At 36.0% G+C, this 16,449-nt stretch overlaps 1 protein-coding gene across 1 annotated transcript in view; it reads left to right on the top strand.

Annotated features, from left to right (window-relative positions):
- AGBL3 (ATP/GTP binding protein-like 3) overlaps positions 1–16,449 on the top strand; it is a 146,141-nt gene that overhangs the window by 95,396 nt on the left and 34,296 nt on the right. Inside the window, exons 14-15 of the mRNA XM_011972153.1 lie at positions 22–79; positions 1,545–1,616. Coding sequence (XP_011827543.1) covers positions 22–79; positions 1,545–1,616 — 130 coding nt within the window. The remainder of the gene's footprint in view (positions 1–21; positions 80–1,544; positions 1,617–16,449) is intronic.

The raw sequence follows: 16,449 nt of genomic DNA, 5'->3' as shown, positions 1-16,449 counted from the left end.
CTTGATTCTACATTCCATTAGGTTTATGATAGAGGACATTTACTGCAAAGGCACAAACAATCAAATTCTGATGTGAAAGGTAATATTCTGCTTCTACCTTCTCATAAACAGTTAATTCATTTACTCATCTAGGAATTGTTGGTGCCACAACTTTGAGGCTGCCACTGTGCTTGGTGCTAGGGATATTAAATGTATATGATACCATTTCATCCCTGCAGGACCTCATCCTTTAATCAGGAAAGAAACAAGCCAAGTGCAGTGTCATAGACGCAATGCCAGTAGTCTGTTCAGGGTCCCCAGGGAGCACAGGGAAAGGAGTGGTTAATTACATTGGAGAATAGAGAGGTCCACGTATTTGAGGGCTATCACCAAGGTTTTGAAAGTTTGCCCCCAAAGGGAAAGGGATTTTATGTTTTAAAAACCATCTTTTTCCTCCCATTTCATAATTTAATAGAAGATGAGCCCAGGAGACAAATTAATTCATAGACTGTTCATTGGCTTCTACTGCAACCTGCTAAGTCTGATGTGAATCTTTAACTGACGCTCTAGCATCACTGGTTTTTTTTTTTTTCTTTCTTAATTTCTGTCATCTTATCTTTAGTTGAGGTCCTTTGCAGGGGGAATCATATAATTTAGGCAATATTTTAATTTTATCTAAAATACTTAATTTTATGTGTGTATATATATATTAATTTATTGTTCATTTTTATCTACCTATTTCCCAAAAGGATTTGAGGTAACCTAATTACACACACACACACACACACAGACACACTCATATATCCATTTAGTTTATGATGTAGCAAAATAATAAAAAATATAAATGGAGATAAGAACTTAAGAACCATGCCAAGGAAAGGGGAGAATACTATTATAATTAAAATAGTCAATTCACTTAAACTTTATTTTTTCTGATAATGGTCAGCTAGGCATATTCAGCTGCTTTTTATAAGTAGCTTTTATGTATTCTTTTGTTAACATTTTACTGTCAAAAATTAAAAATAAAGATAAGCAAAAGAAAGCAAAAATTACATTTTAGAATTTTTTTTAAACGCTTTCCCATATTCATCCACATACACACCATGTTAATGAATCACATAATCATCGCATTATTTTGCAACTTACTTTTTAATTTTAAATTCCAGTATATTATAAACCTCTTCATATGTAAATAAATGGTGGCAAAGTATTCCATTCTATTAATTAAGCCATCCCCAGTGTTAAACTTACATTTTGTTTCCAATTTTTTTCCTATTGTAAACAACAATGAAAACTTTATAACTCTCTATTTGTGTGTTTTCTTAATTATTTCTTTATAACAAATTCCTAGAAAAGGAATTGCTGACCCAAAAGGTATGAACATTTTTAAATGCAACAAAAATTTGTAACATTTGAAGACTGCTTATTTTAATTTCACTGAACTAAACTGCTGTCTACAAGTTATTTACTAGCATTTGTCACTTTGAAAAAAGATGAAAAATATGAAATGTAAATGGACGAATTAATTATTTTCATGCTACTATGATCTTTATCATCTTCTCTAGATACAAGGCCAAATGAACCAGGTGATTATATGGTTGATTATTTCAGAAGACAGTTACCTAATCAAGGTTTGGGTGAGTAAAATAGGCACAGACAGTAATGAGTGGTTCCCTATGATCTGAATGTTATTTTTCTCTCTAGCTCTAGAAAGACACAGGGGAAACAGTAGAAATTTACTGTATGTCAATTTGCTTTCTTTTAATTTCATCCAGTCAAAACCAAAACAAAAGAATATTCATCTCATTGTCTAATCTTTTCATTCGCATCTCACCAAGTCTTAGAGCAGAGAGAGGCCTTGAGAGTGCTCTAGTCTCACCTGCTCATGACAGGCCCCAGGCTCATCCAGCCTCTGGCTGACTACACTTGGTGACAAGTACTTTACTAAACTGCAGTATAATTCATTCCATTGCTAAAGAGCTATAGCATTGAAAAAGTTTATTTTCAATAAACTTTAACAATAAAAAGTTTAAAATACATGTCCTTGTAAATTTCATCCACTTCTTTTAATCTGTCCTCTCTAATAACACAAAATAGTGAAGAAACCTTAAAGGTAGATAATTTTGACTGATGCAGTTTCCCCAATTCTCCTTGAAATAATGCAATTGTAATACCTTCTCTGTTTTTTTAAAAAGTTGTCATTTATTTCCCTGAAACGTTCTGTGTTTCTTTCAACCATCCATAACACACCGTGATTCAAGTCCCTTTACCATTTTATTTTACTTTTTTTTGTTGCTATTCAAGCTTAAATGAAACTGAGCACAGTATTGTAGATGTTATCTAATGAGTGCAAAATATATCTTCATTTTTATTTGCTCCTTTATAGATACTAGGTTTCCATTAATGCGGTTTAAGATTATATTTCTTCTTTTGAAAATTATCCTAAAATATTGACATATTGGATTTCATATATTCAAACCTTTAACGTTTTATTTTCATAGTGCTACTGCTAAGTTGTATTTCCTCCATTCTCTACTTCTTCACTTGCTATTTGGTTCATTATGCTTGACCTTAAATTTATTCCTGTTAAATTTAAATTTAACGTTCTTAGATTCAGCCTTTCACGAACTATTGATCTTTATTATGTCATATTGTTATACTCTATATATATATGCATGTGTGAATACATATGTGCGTATATATACATACATGCATATGCATATACATAGATACATATATTTGACCTCTTGTCAAAGCTTCAGACCCTGTATGTAACTATCTGCTATACATCTCCACACAGCTGTCTCACATATCCAAATTCAAATTCATCTAATTCCACACTAAATACTCTTCCTCACATATTCTCAATAACATTGATGGCAGTACTATCTCTATAACCACTCCAGCTACAAATCTGATCGGTATCCTTTTTTCTCACTTTCACTTCTGTCGCCCATATCCAGTCAACCACTGAATCCAGATGATTTTACCTCAGAATCTCTTTTTCTCTATCTTGACTACCATCATTAACTACCATCATTCTTTTCAGATTCTTATCATCATCCACTTACCAGAAGTACTACAGTTTTCTAGTCCGTCTCCCTGCCATCAATATTGTCATTCTAATTACACCCTTCATACTACCATCGAAGTGATTTACCAGAAACACAAATCCGACTATGCAACATCACCACCTAAAGCCTTTTAGTGATTCCCAGTCATCTAACAGGGGCTGGACTGACACTGCCCTAAGACTGGCACTGGCTTTTCTTTAGGCTTTCTCTTTCTCATTTTAATTTCTTTTTACACTTAATTTTAAAATAATTTCAAGAATAGTAAAAAAAACTTTCTCTGTCTATTAAAATAATCAGTCTATCTTTTTTCCCATTATCCACAAGTTGTAGCATGCTCTTGTACCCCTAAAAACCTCCACCTATATTCTCTAAGAAAAAGAACATTCTCTTACATTAAAATCAGGAAATTCAACTTGATACAACACGATTTTGTATCATATGTAATACAATTTTGCCAAATGTCCCAATAGTGTTCTTTAGAGCAAACTTACTATCTAATTCAAGGTGTAATTCAGGATCGTGAATTGCACTGAATTATCATATTTCTTTATTCTCTTTATTTGGAACATTGGCTCAGCCTTTCTTTGTCATTCGCAACACCATCATTTTTAAAGATTATTGGCAAGTCGTCTTATAGAATATCTGGTTTTAAAATTTTCATGAACAAAAGAATTACCAAAAGAGTTTATGTAAATCTCAGCTTCTGACTGAGTAGGTCTTTGATGTCACCCCTTAATTTGTATTGTTTATATGGGATTTCAGATAATTCTGGCATTGATGGCCTGCAGACCACACTTTGCAAGTTACCACTATGGGGGCCACAGTGAAAATTGGTTGGAGGCCAAGCAGTTGGGGCCTAGCCCATCTTGAATAGCTTTCTTATGTAATTTTCTTTCAATAATGGTCTATTACTCAAAGTTTTTTCCTTTTATTATTATTTTTAGTTGACATAATAATTGTACCAAGTCTATTTCATCCTGAATAGTTTTCTTATGCAATGTTTCTTTCAATAATGGTCTATAACTCAAAATTTTTTCCTTTTATTATTATTTTTAGTTGATGTAATAATTGTACATATGGGGTACAGTGTGATATTCTGATTCATATATGCAATGTATAATGATCAAATTGAGGTAATTAGCATCACCTCAAACAGTTATCATTTCTTTGTGTTTGGTACATTCAAAATCTGCTCTCCTAGCTATTTGAAAATACATAATAAATTGTTAATTATAGTCACTCTATAGTTCTATGGAACACTAGTCCCTATTCCTCCTATGTAGCTGCAATTAGTATCTGTTAAGCAACCTTTGACTATCTTTCCACCCCCATCCCTCTGTGCTTCTATTAACCACTATTCTATACTCTACTTCTATGAGATCAACTTTTTAAGCTTCCACATATGAATGAGAACATGCAGTATTTATATTCCTGTGGCTGGCTTATTTCACTTAACGTAATGTCCTCCAAGCTCATCAATGTTGCCACAAATGACAGAATTTTGTTCTTGTTTATGGTTAAATACCATTCCATTGTGTATATATACCATATTTTCTTTATCATTTCATCTGTTGATGGACACTTAAGTTGATTCCATATCTTGGCTGTTGTGAATAGTGCTGCAATGACCATGAGAGTGCAGATATCTCTTTGACATACTGATTTCATTCTTTTTGGATATATACCCAGTAGTAGGATTGCTGTATCATATGGTAGTTCTGTTTTTAGTTTTCTGGGTAACCTCCATATTATTCTCCAAATGACTGCATAAATTTGCATTCCCACCAAAATTGTGCAGGGATTCGCTTTTCTCCACATCCTCTCCAATACTTATTATCTTTTATCTTTTTGATAATAGCTATTCTAACAGATATGAGATCATGTCACCTTGTGGTTTTAATTTGCATTTCTCTGATGATTAGTGCTGTTGAGCATTGTTCCATATACCTGTTGGCCGTTTGTATGTCTTCTTTTCAGAGATGTCTGTTCAGCTCATTTGCCCATTTTTAAAGTAGGTTATTTTTGTTTATTTTTGCTATTGAGGTAAGTTCCTTATATATTCTGTATATTAATCCCTTGTCAGATAATTTGCAAATGTTTTCTCTCATTTTTCAGGTTATCTCATCACTCTGTTGATTGCTTCCTTTGCTGTGCAAAAGATTTTCAGTTTGATAGAATTCCATTTGCCTATATTTGCTTTAGTTGCTTGGGCTTTTGAGGTCTTATCCATAAAATCTTTCATCAGACCAATGTCCTGAAGCATTTCCCTCATGTTTTCTTCTGGTAGTTTCATAGTTTGGGGTCTTACATTTAAGTTCTTAGTCCATTTTGAACTGACCTTTTTTACAGTGAGAGATAGGAGTCCAGTTTCATTTTTCTGTATTTTGATATCTAGTTCTCCTGGCACAGTTTATTGAAGAGAATATCATTCCCCTATGAATGTTCTTGGCACCTTTGTCAAATATCAGTTTTCTGTAAATAAGTAGATTTATTTTGGAGTTCTCTGTTCTGTCTCATTGGTCTGCATATCTGTTTTTATGTTTTTAACCATGCTGGTTTGATTACTATTGCCTTCATTTTGAAGTCTGGTAGTGTGATCCCTCCAGATTTATCCTTTTTGCTATTTGGGGTCTTCTGTGGTTCTGTACAAATTTTAGGATTGTTTTTTCCATTTCTGTGAAGAATATTATTGGTATTTTGATAGGGAGTGCATTGAATCAACAGATAACTTTGGATAGTATGGATATTTTCACACTGTTAAGTCTTCCAGTCCATGAACATGGGATGTCTATTTGTATCTTCCTCAATTTTTTTCATCAGTGTTTTATAGTTTTCCTTGTAGAGATATTTCACCTCTTTGGCTAAATTTATTCCTAGGTATTATTTTTTGTAGCTATTGTAAATGGGATTGCTTTCTTGATTTCTTCTTTTGATGGTTTGTTGGTGGGGTATAGAAATACCACTGATCTTTATATGTTGGTTTTGTATCCTTCAACTTTACTAAATTTATCAGTTCTAGGAGTATTTGATAGAGCTTTTAGGGTTTTCTGTATATAAGCTCATGTCATCTGCAAACAGGGACAATTTGACTTCCTTCTTTCCAGTTTGGATGCCCTTTATTTCTTTCTCTTGCCTATTTGCTTTGGCCAGAACTTTCATTACTATGTTGAACAAAAGTAAGCATCATTATCTTGTTCCATATCTTAGGGGAAAAGCTTTCAACTTTTCCTCACTCAGTATGATAGTGGGTGTGGGTTTGTCTTGTATGGCCTTTATTGTGTTGAGGTACATTCCTTCCATACCTTATTTGGTGAGAGTTTCTGTCACAAAGAGATGTTGAATTTTATCAAATGCTTTTTCTGCATATATTGAGATGATCATAGGGTTTCTGTCCTCCATTTTGTTGATGTGATGTATCACGTTTATCAATGTGTGTATATCGATTCATCCTTGTATCCCTGGGATGAATTCCACTTGATCATGGTGAATAATTTTTTCAGTGTGCTTCTGGATTTAGGAGATTTGGTTTGTTAGTATTTTTTTGAGGATTTTTACATCTTTTTTTATCAAGAACATGGGCCAATAGGTTTCTTTTTCTTGTTGTGTCCTTGTCTGGTTGATACCAGGGTAATATTAGTCACACAGAATAAGTTTGGAAGAATTTCCTCATCTTCAATTTTCTAAAAGAGTTTGAGAAGAACTGATATTTGTTCTTCTTTAAATGTTTGGTAGAATTCTATAGTGATGTCATCAAGTCCTGGGGTTTTCTTCAATGGAAGACTTTTTATTACAGATTCAATCATTACTCATAATTGGTCTGTTTGGGTTTTCTGTTTCTTCTTTGCTTAATTTTAGTAGATTGTACATGTCTAGGAATTTATTCATTTCTGCTAAGTTTTCTAATTTGTTGGAGTACAGTTGTTTGTAATAGTCTCCAATGATCCTTGTATTTCCGTGGTATCAGTTGTAATATCTTCCTCATTCTGATTTTATTTGGGTCTTTTCTTTTTTTCTCTTTGTTATGAGCTAATGGTTTGTTGATTTTATCTTTCCAAAAAAAAACCCAACTTTTCATTTCATTGATCTTTTATAATTTTTAGTCTCAATTTCATTTATTCTGCTCTGATCTTTATTATTTCTTTCCTTCTACTAATTTTTGGTTTGGTTTGTTCTTGCTTTTCTAGTTCCTTGTGGTGCATAATTAGGTTCCTTATTTGAAATCTTTCTACTTTTTGGATATAGGCATTTATTGCTATAAACTTTCCTCTTAGTGTGCTTTTGCTATATCCCATAGGTTTGGTATGTTGTGTTTCTATTTACATTGGTTTCAATACATTTTGTAATTTCTTTTTTACTTTCTTCAGCAGTAATTCAGAAGTATGTTGTCTAATTTCCATGTAACTATACAATTTTGGAAGATCTTCTTGTTATTGACTTCTAGTTTTATTCCATTGTGGTCAGAAAAGATACTTGATATCATTTCAGTTCTTTTAAATTTCTTGAAACTTATTTTGTTCCCTAACATAAGTCTTAGAGGATGTTCCATGTGCTGATGGAAGGAATGTGTATTCTGCACCTGTTGGATGAAATGTTCTGTAAATGTTTACTAGGTTCATTTGTTCTAAAGCGCAGTTTAAGTTCAATGTTTCTTTTTTATTTTCTGACTAGATGATCTGTCCAGTGATGGCAGTGATGTGTTAAAGTCCTCTTTGATATTATTATATCAAATTCTATCTCTCCCTTTAGATCTAATAATATTTGCTTTATGTTTCTGGGTGCTCCAGTGTGGGGTGCATATATAGTCACAATCATTCTATCTTCTTACTGAGTTGATCCTTCATCCTTAGAACCTTCTTTGTCTCTTGTTTATAGTTTCTGACTTAAAGTCTGTTTTATCTGATATAAGTATAGATACTTCTGCTCACTTTTGGTTTCTGTTTGTGTGGAATATTTTTTCCATCCCTTCAGTTCAGTCTAAATGTGTCTTTATGGTGTAGTAAGTTTCTTGTAGGCAGCATATAGTTGGTTTTTAAAATCCATTCAGACAGTCTATATCTTTTAAGTGGGGAATTTAATTCACTTACCTTTAAGTTTTTATTAATAGGTGAGGACATACTCCTATCATTTTGTTGTTTTCTGGTTGTTTTGTATGTCCTTTGATCTTTTCCTTCTTATTGTTTATCATTGTCATTTAATGGTTTTCTATACTGATAAGGTTTAATTCTTTTCTCTCTTTTGTATATCTGTTTTACCAGTGAGTTTGATACTTTTATAGGTTTTAATGATAGTGATTATCTTTTTCCTTCGAAATGTAGTATTCCCTAGATTATTTCTTGTACGACCAGTCTAGTGGTGATAAATTACTTCAGTTTTTGCTTGTCTACAACAGACTTTGTTTCTCTCCCATGTCTGAAGGATAGCTTTGCTGGGTCTCATATTCTTGACTGGCAATTTTTTTTTCATTCTGCACGTTGAATTATAATCCCATTCTCTTCTAGCCTGTAAAGTTTCTGCAAAGAAATCTGTTGTTAGTCTAATGATGATTCCCTTGTGTGTGACTTGATGCTTTTCTCTTGCTGTTTTTAGAATTCTTTGTCCTTGACTTTTGACAATATGACTGTAATGTGCCTTGATGAGAACCTTTTTTCAGTTGAGACTATTTGGGAAACTTTGAGTTTCCTGGATCTGGATCTCATATGTCTCCCTAGACTTGGGAAGTTTTCAGCTATTATTTCAAGACATTGGTTTTCTATACCTTTCCCTTCTTCTGGAACTCCCATGATATGAATATTTGTTTGCTTAATGGTGTCCCATATGTCTTGCAGGCTTTCTTCACTGTTTTTCATTCTTCTTTTTTTCTTTAACCTTTTACTGGGTGTTTCAGACTACCTGTCTTTAAGTTCAGAGATTCTTTCCTCTGCTTGATTAAGTCTGCCATCAAAACTCTTTATTGTAATTTTTATTTCATTCATTGAATGTTTCAGCCGTGATAATTCTTTTTTATTATATCTATTTATGTTGAATTTCTTATTCATATTATGAATTGTTTTCCTAATTTCACTGAATTATCTGTCTGTATTTTCTTGTATCTCATTGAGTTTCCTCAGTTTCTCATTGAATTCTTTTTCCAGCAATTCGTTGATTTCCTTTTCATGGGAGTTTGGTTATGAAAGTTATTATGGTTCTTTGGTGGTGTCATATTTCCTTGCTTTTTAGGGTTGCTTGTGTCCCTGTATTGATGCCTGTGCATCTGGTGGAATGATTGCCCCTTCCAAACTTTCCAGAGTGGCTTTTGTAGAGAGACTTTCACCTGCAGTTGGGTATCTGTGTGCTATTTGGGAAGGATGTGCTGACTTGTTTCTGGATAGATGCAGTGGTATAGTCTCCATGAAGTTTTCATCTGTGTTCAACATAAGCAGTAACTGTGGTTGCCTCAGTGGTATAGGCTGTAGAGGTTTGTGGCAGCAGCAGCAAAGGTTGTTAATCTCTTCACTCTTAAGGGCTTTTGAGGTCTTCCTATTTTTGTTTTCCCCATACTGAGGAGACTTAGCTGAAGAGATCCCTCTTGTTGTCAGACCTGACACAACCTACAAGCAGCTGCAGTGGTATGGGGTTCCAGGTGCAGGTGCTTGGAGTGGTTGTGGGACCAGGGTCTTAGACTCAAGGACTCATGAAACTATTGTGGCACCTGGATCTTCTGGTGCATGTTCATTCTCTATGGCAGTGTTGGATATAGGTTCCCCCACAGAGCCAGGGTCTATGAATCTGAAGCATCCCATGGGGCCAGGTTGTAGCTGTGATTCTACTCCTAAGCTGGACTCAGCACTGGCCTGACCCTGGGGAGGAAGGAGCACTCTGGAAGTTTGAGCCTAGCAGGCAGGATATGGTTGCAATTCAGGAACCTGAGGCAATAGGACTCAGTGATAACCCAGATTCCAGTGGATGAAGCACTGTGTAGTAGTGACTTTAGACCCTGGAATAGTGAGGGTTGGTATATCACAGACTCTGTGAGACCAGGTGCAAGTACCCCAGAGTGGTGAAGTACAGCTGTCATCTGGGCCCTAGAGGGCCCAGCAGAGCAATGACTCCATTTTCCAGGGAGGAGGTATCTCAGCAGCTCAGACTCTAAGGGGCTAGTTCAACTCTAGGGAAACAGAATAGTCTAGTTGTTTGGCCTGTAGGGTGGGGTGTCTCAGCTCAGCCACTGCTATTTCCTTGGGACACAGGGTACTACATCAGCTCAGTCCTGGGATGCACAACTGCTCAGCTTAGCCAAGACACCAATCCTCCAGGTGGAAATGTACTGCTACAGCTCAGGGCTGGGGGCTGTGACTATTCTGGGTGGCCCAGGCAACATTTCCCTGGGATACAGGGCACTACTGCAGCTTAGGTACTGGGGTACATGACCACTCTGAGTGACCAAGGCACCATTTCCTGGGATACAGTGTACTGCTTTAACTTAGGCACTGGGGAGGCATGACTACACTGAGCAACCAAGGTATTGTTTTCCCAGGAGGCAGGGTACCACCTAAGCTTCACTCTAAGGATGAAAGGGGAGGGAGAGCGTAACAGCTTCAGTTGAGTTTCAGGGAGCTCAGTTTGAGGATGTTGGACCACCAGCCCTGGGGTGTTTCTATAGATCCTAGTCTCAGGGATGAAGGGGAGCTATAGCTACTTACCCCTGGTGCAAGACATACTTCTGCTGTAGTTCCAGTTCCAGAATGACAGCTCCTTCTCCGTGGGGAGGACAGCTAGTGGAGTCCAGGAAGCTCCTTCAGCTGTGAGGAGGAACTGTGCCTGTAAGGAATGCAGGGGACTCCAGTGGTGAAGTCAGTGGGTGTCCAATGTGTTGATGGAGGTTGCTGGGATCCTCTTGCTTTCTCTTCCTTGCTGTAGGAAGAAGTTCCTCCTGGTTCCCAGCTGACCGTGTTTGGAGGATGGGGTGGTAGAGGCCTGGCGTTTCCTTCCATTTTCTATATAGCTTTCCCTAGTTTCTGCACTCACCAGGGTTTCTGTCACTCCTGTCATGCACTCTGGTGTGCTCCCTTAGTTATTTTCATTAAACGTATAGTTGCTCCTCAGTATATGTGGGGGATTTGTTCCAGGACCCCCATGTATACCAAAATCCACACATACTCAAGTCCCACAGTCAGCCCTGTAGAACCCACATTTTCAAAAAATTGACCCTTGATGTACACGGGTTTCACATCCTTTGAATACTGTATTTTTGATCCATGTTTGCTTGAAAAATATCTATGTATAAGTGGATCCACACAGTTCAAACCTGTGTTGTTCACAGGTCACGTGTAATTGTTTATTCATTGTTTATTTATTGTTCTTTTTGAGGGGTGCGAACTAGGGTCTTCTAGTCAGCCATCTTGCTGACACTGCTCTGAGAAATAAAAAAAAATTTTGACAACTTCTAGCTGCAGCATAGAAACCAAGTTCTCTAACATGACACGAAAGACTTCCAGTGATCCTGTGACCCTGACCTTTACAAAGATGATCTTGTTGCCTCACCATATATCAGTCTTCTCACCTCCTTGCTTCTGCTCATACTGACTTCACTGCCTGAAACATACTTCTCCCTCTCTTCAGCTAGACTAGCTACTCATCATTTAAGGAATAAGCACCAAGGTTTAATAAGATTCAAACAGTTCCTTAAAATAAGAGTGAGATAGATTGAATCATAGTTATGCACAAGTTAGTCTGCTGGCTCAGCGAAGGGAATCTAATCCACCTGGAAATCTGCAAGAATGATTTCTTAAATAAATTAATTCTTAAATCATGATGTAGTCTTAACTGAGAAGTTGGGCATTTAGGGTGGAGAGGAAAATCACTTCCTTGACTTCTTAAAAGACTATTGTCAACGGTTCTATGATCTTATATGTAAATGCTTTCCTTACTTGTAATGTAATATGTCTGGGATGGGAGAACTCATTCAGAGCCTTATGATTTCTCTCATCTCTTTCAATATTTATTCTCCCCTTTCCAGTTAGAGGAAAACTCTGTTTAATAGAAAAGAGAAAAGTAACTTATGAGCTGAGGAACTCTGCTCTTTGTCATCCATAAGTATTACAAAATAATTCCAAAGTATAAATCTGAACGTTCACTGGCATATTTTTATTCTGAATATAGCTATGTAAAATTTTGTTGTCAACATTTTCTTCAAATCTTAGTTTATTTGAGGTTTAATCATCCTGAAACTATTCTATGGTTTAGCCACTCTCTTATATTCAACCTTTGTTACATAATCTTTCCATTGTTGTTCACGTTCTTTTAAAAAAATTTGATGTTTCTCTGCTTCCCAGAGGTGCCAACTTGTAATAGTGAGTGGTTGTGCTAGATACTTGGGTACAATGGTAAATAAAATATAGCAGAGTGGGTGACAAGTCAATAGACATAGTAATATGAAACAAATGCTACTTACTGTGTTATGGGGTTACATGGGAGTTGTCTGTGTGTTAGGAGCAAATCAGAAAAGGTTCCTCAGAAAAGGTAATTGTTAAGATTTCAGGGACCAAATAAATTGAACTTTTTTTAAACCAACTTCTATATCTACTAAGAATTAGAATGAAAAAGTAAGACAAAATACTAGCAAACCAAAAGAGATTATACACAATGACCAAATAGGATTTATCCCAGAAACGCAAGGTTAGTTTAACATATGGAATTATGAAAATTAAACAATATAATATACCATGTTAATAGAATATAAAGAAAAAGACACATGGTCATCTCAATAGATGCAGAAAAAGTATCTGGCAAAATCCAACATTTTTTTCATAATAAAAAAGAGACACTGAACAAATTAGGAAAGATAGAATCTTCCTCTACCAAAAAAAAAAAGCCATCTTCAAAAATTCTACAGCTAATGTCATAGTTGGTAGTGCAAGACTAAATGCTTTTCTCCCTGAGACCTGGAACAAGACAGAGATATTCACTCTCAACACTTCTATTCAACATTATAATGAAGGCTTAGGCAGGGCAATAAGGCAAAAAATAAATAAATAAATAAAAGGCATCCAGATTAGAAAGAAAAAAGCAAAGCCATCTCTATCTGTAGAATATATGTTCTTGTATACAGAAAATCTGAAGGAACACACACACATACACATACCACACTATTAGCACTAATATTTAAATGAGTTCAACAAGGTTGCAGGATAAAAGATCAATAGGCAAAAATCAGTTGTAATGAATGAACTGTATGGTATGTGAATTACATCTTCAAAAATCTGTTATAAAAATCAGTTATACCTCTATACACTAGCAATGAACATTTTGAAAATGAAATTAAGAAAACAATTCCATTTACATTAGCATCAAAAAGAACAAAATACTTATGAATAAATTTTACAAAAGAAGTACAAGACTTATAAACTGAAAACTACAAAAAACAGTTGAACTATATTAAAGAAGCTCTAAATAAATGGCAAGATAACTCTATGGTCATGGATCAGAAGATTTAATATTGCTAGATGGCAATACTCCTCAAACTGACAGATTCAGTGCAATCCCTATCAAAATGTCAGCCACCTTTTGTGCAGAAACTAACAAACCAAGCTTGAAATTTATATGGAAATGCAAAGGACCCAGAATAACCAAAGCAATTTTTAAAAAGAACAATGTTTGAGGACTCCTGATATCAAAACTGACTACCAAGCTATAGTAATCGAGACTGTGTGGTACTGGCCTAAGGGTAAATATATAGATAAATGAAATAGGATTGAAAATATGGAAATAAACTTTATATATATTTCAACTGATTTTTCAACAAAGATGCTAGGATAATTGGATGGGGAAAAAAATAGTCTTTTCAGCAAATTGTACTGGGACAACTGGATATCTACATGCAAAAGAATGAAGTTGGCCCTGTTCCTTATACAATACACTAAAAATAATTGAAAATGGATCATAGAAACAAATGCAGGAGTTAAAACTACTCTTAGAAGAAAACATAGACTTACTATTTAAGCAGACAGTAAGGGTCCTTCTTGTTTTAGCTCCAACATGAATAAAGCTTGAAAGTCAACATTCCTGTCCTTACAAGAAAAAGCCGAACAAACTAAAAATCAGCATCTTATTGGATCCATCAGAGAACGGAGGCTGACAAGTAAACCATCACCCTGAAATCTGAAGAGACAGATGAATCCAGGGAGTCACCGCTGAGATCTGCTTGTCTGAAGCAGAAGCTGCTAGAATCATAAACTGGTAGGAACATTTAAACAGTGATTTTAACAAATTGCCAGAGGCTGAGGGCACACTAGCTTGAAAGTGAGAAACTCCTGGTGGCCATAGTCTTGTATGGAGCTTCACTTTCATGGACTTTATCTTCAGGAATCCCACCAGGTTCTCATAGAGCCAAGAAAGACCTCTTAGTTGCTCTGGGAAGGAGAGAAGAAGAGTAAACATTGTGAAATACACCCAGAGCATTCTCCATAACAAGGGCCTATTCTCTTAGGGTGTTAACTCTAAAAGGAGAAAATCAATAGGTTAGAGACAAATGAAGCATTTATTCAGAATAGGAATTGCAACCTGGGTAGTAGTCAGAGACCATACCACCCAAGAGGGGCAAGAGGCCTTACATTTATAGGAATTTACTCAGATTACATAAGTTGTTTGTCAGATTTTTCATTGGTTTACCAAACAAAGAAGGCTGTAATCATTCGTAGCATGGTGCATTTGCATCAGTTGGCAAGGAAAAACTACATACAGAATCCCTTCAAGACTGGGATCCATTCCCTTGTATTGTTGAGAGCACAGATGTTTGCAAAAGAACTTGGTTTTCATAGTTCCCTTGTTGGTCTCAAAGTTCATCAGCAGTTCAGCATGGAGTCAGTAGCCCAAGATAGAGTCACTGATGTTAAGCCTGGAACTCTGCTAAGTTCACAAGGTGAACAGGCTTTACCAGAACCTTATCCCATTTTGGGGGAGGGATATTTCTGCAACTCCAGCCTCCTATAGTCTTCCTGTCTCACTGGAGGGTTGGAGGAAGAAAAGCTAAGAAACACTTATTAAGGTCACAGCCCAGGAACACAGGCCCACTTAGACTGAGATTTAAAAATAAGTTTATAGGATACTTCCTCTCCCCCATACCTTACCACCACACCAACATGACTCCAGTATAATCACAGTGGCTTACAGCTGATAGAGCAGCAAGAAAGACACAGATTCTATCTGATAAGTTGTTCTTTGGAAATCCTAAAGACAACAGGAGAGACAAAAACAAAGATCCTAGAGGAATTCCAAGCCTTCGATACCAGTGGCTACAGCAAACATTAAACAGTCTAATTCTTTGTCAGATTAATACAAAACCCCATAGTAAAGGCCTATTAACTTCAGTTTTTGTTACCCACTGTCCCATGACCAACAAAAGATTTTAAAGCATTTTAAAAGGCAAGAAAATACAAAAGCCATATGTTATCTTTGCTTTCAGTTCCCCAAAATAGAAAATGGAAGCAACACTTTTTTGTGTGCTAATTGGATACATCATAGATTATCCACCATTCAAAGTCACTGTCACTTTTTTTCCCCTTGACTGCTGATGTTGGCAACCATGATTTTTGCTGCTCACAATAATAGATCATCCAGGGGAGCATCACTCTGAGTAGAGGTGGACTGACGTGCAACTTAAGTGTGTTGCAATCTGGAGTGCTAACAATTCATCTTTGGGCAGGACGCGGTGACTCACGCCTGTAATCCCAGCACTTCGGGAGGCCGAGGCAGGCAGATCACCTGAGGTCAGGAGTTCAAGATCAGCCTGGCCAACATGGTGAAACCCTGTCTCTACTACAAATACAAAAATCAGCTGGGTGTAGTAGCACTTGCCTGTAGTGCATCCTACTTGGGAAACGGAGGCAGGAGAATTGCTTGAACCTGAGAGGCTGAGGTTGCAGTGAGCCAAGATCGTGCCACTGCATTCCAGCCTGGGTGACAGAAACAGACTCTATCTCGCTCTCAAAAAAAATTAATCTTTGACTTTACCTGTGAGTTTACTGTTTTGCTTATATTGAGATAGAACTAACTTAATTTCAGTGTTGTAAATATTGGGATCATGTTTCTTAAGAGGTCAGACAATGAAAAGAGAATTAGTATAATACCAATGCCAGCATGGCCCAAACGTCACCAAAAAAGAAAAAGAGGAAAGAAAGAAAGAGAGAGAAAAAGAGAGACAGAAAGGAAAGAAAGAAAGAAAAAGAAAGAAAGAAAAGAAAGAGGGAGGAAGGAAGGAAAAGAAAAGAAAGAAGGAAGGAGGGAGGGAAGGAAGGAAGAAAGAAAAAGAAAGAAAGGAAGAAAAGGAAAGGAAGGAAGGAAGAAAGAAAAGAAAGAAAGAGAAAGAAAGAAAGAAAGAAAGAAAGAAAGAAAGAAAGAAAGAAAGAAAGAAAGAAAGAAA

Source organism: Mandrillus leucophaeus, unplaced genomic scaffold, assembly GCF_000951045.1.
Source record: "Mandrillus leucophaeus isolate KB7577 unplaced genomic scaffold, Mleu.le_1.0 Scaffold1276, whole genome shotgun sequence".
NCBI classification, from domain to species: Eukaryota; Metazoa; Chordata; class Mammalia; order Primates; family Cercopithecidae; genus Mandrillus; species Mandrillus leucophaeus.
The sequence above is the reverse complement of the archived record's forward strand: the minus strand, read 5'-3'. Positions and strand labels throughout refer to the sequence as shown.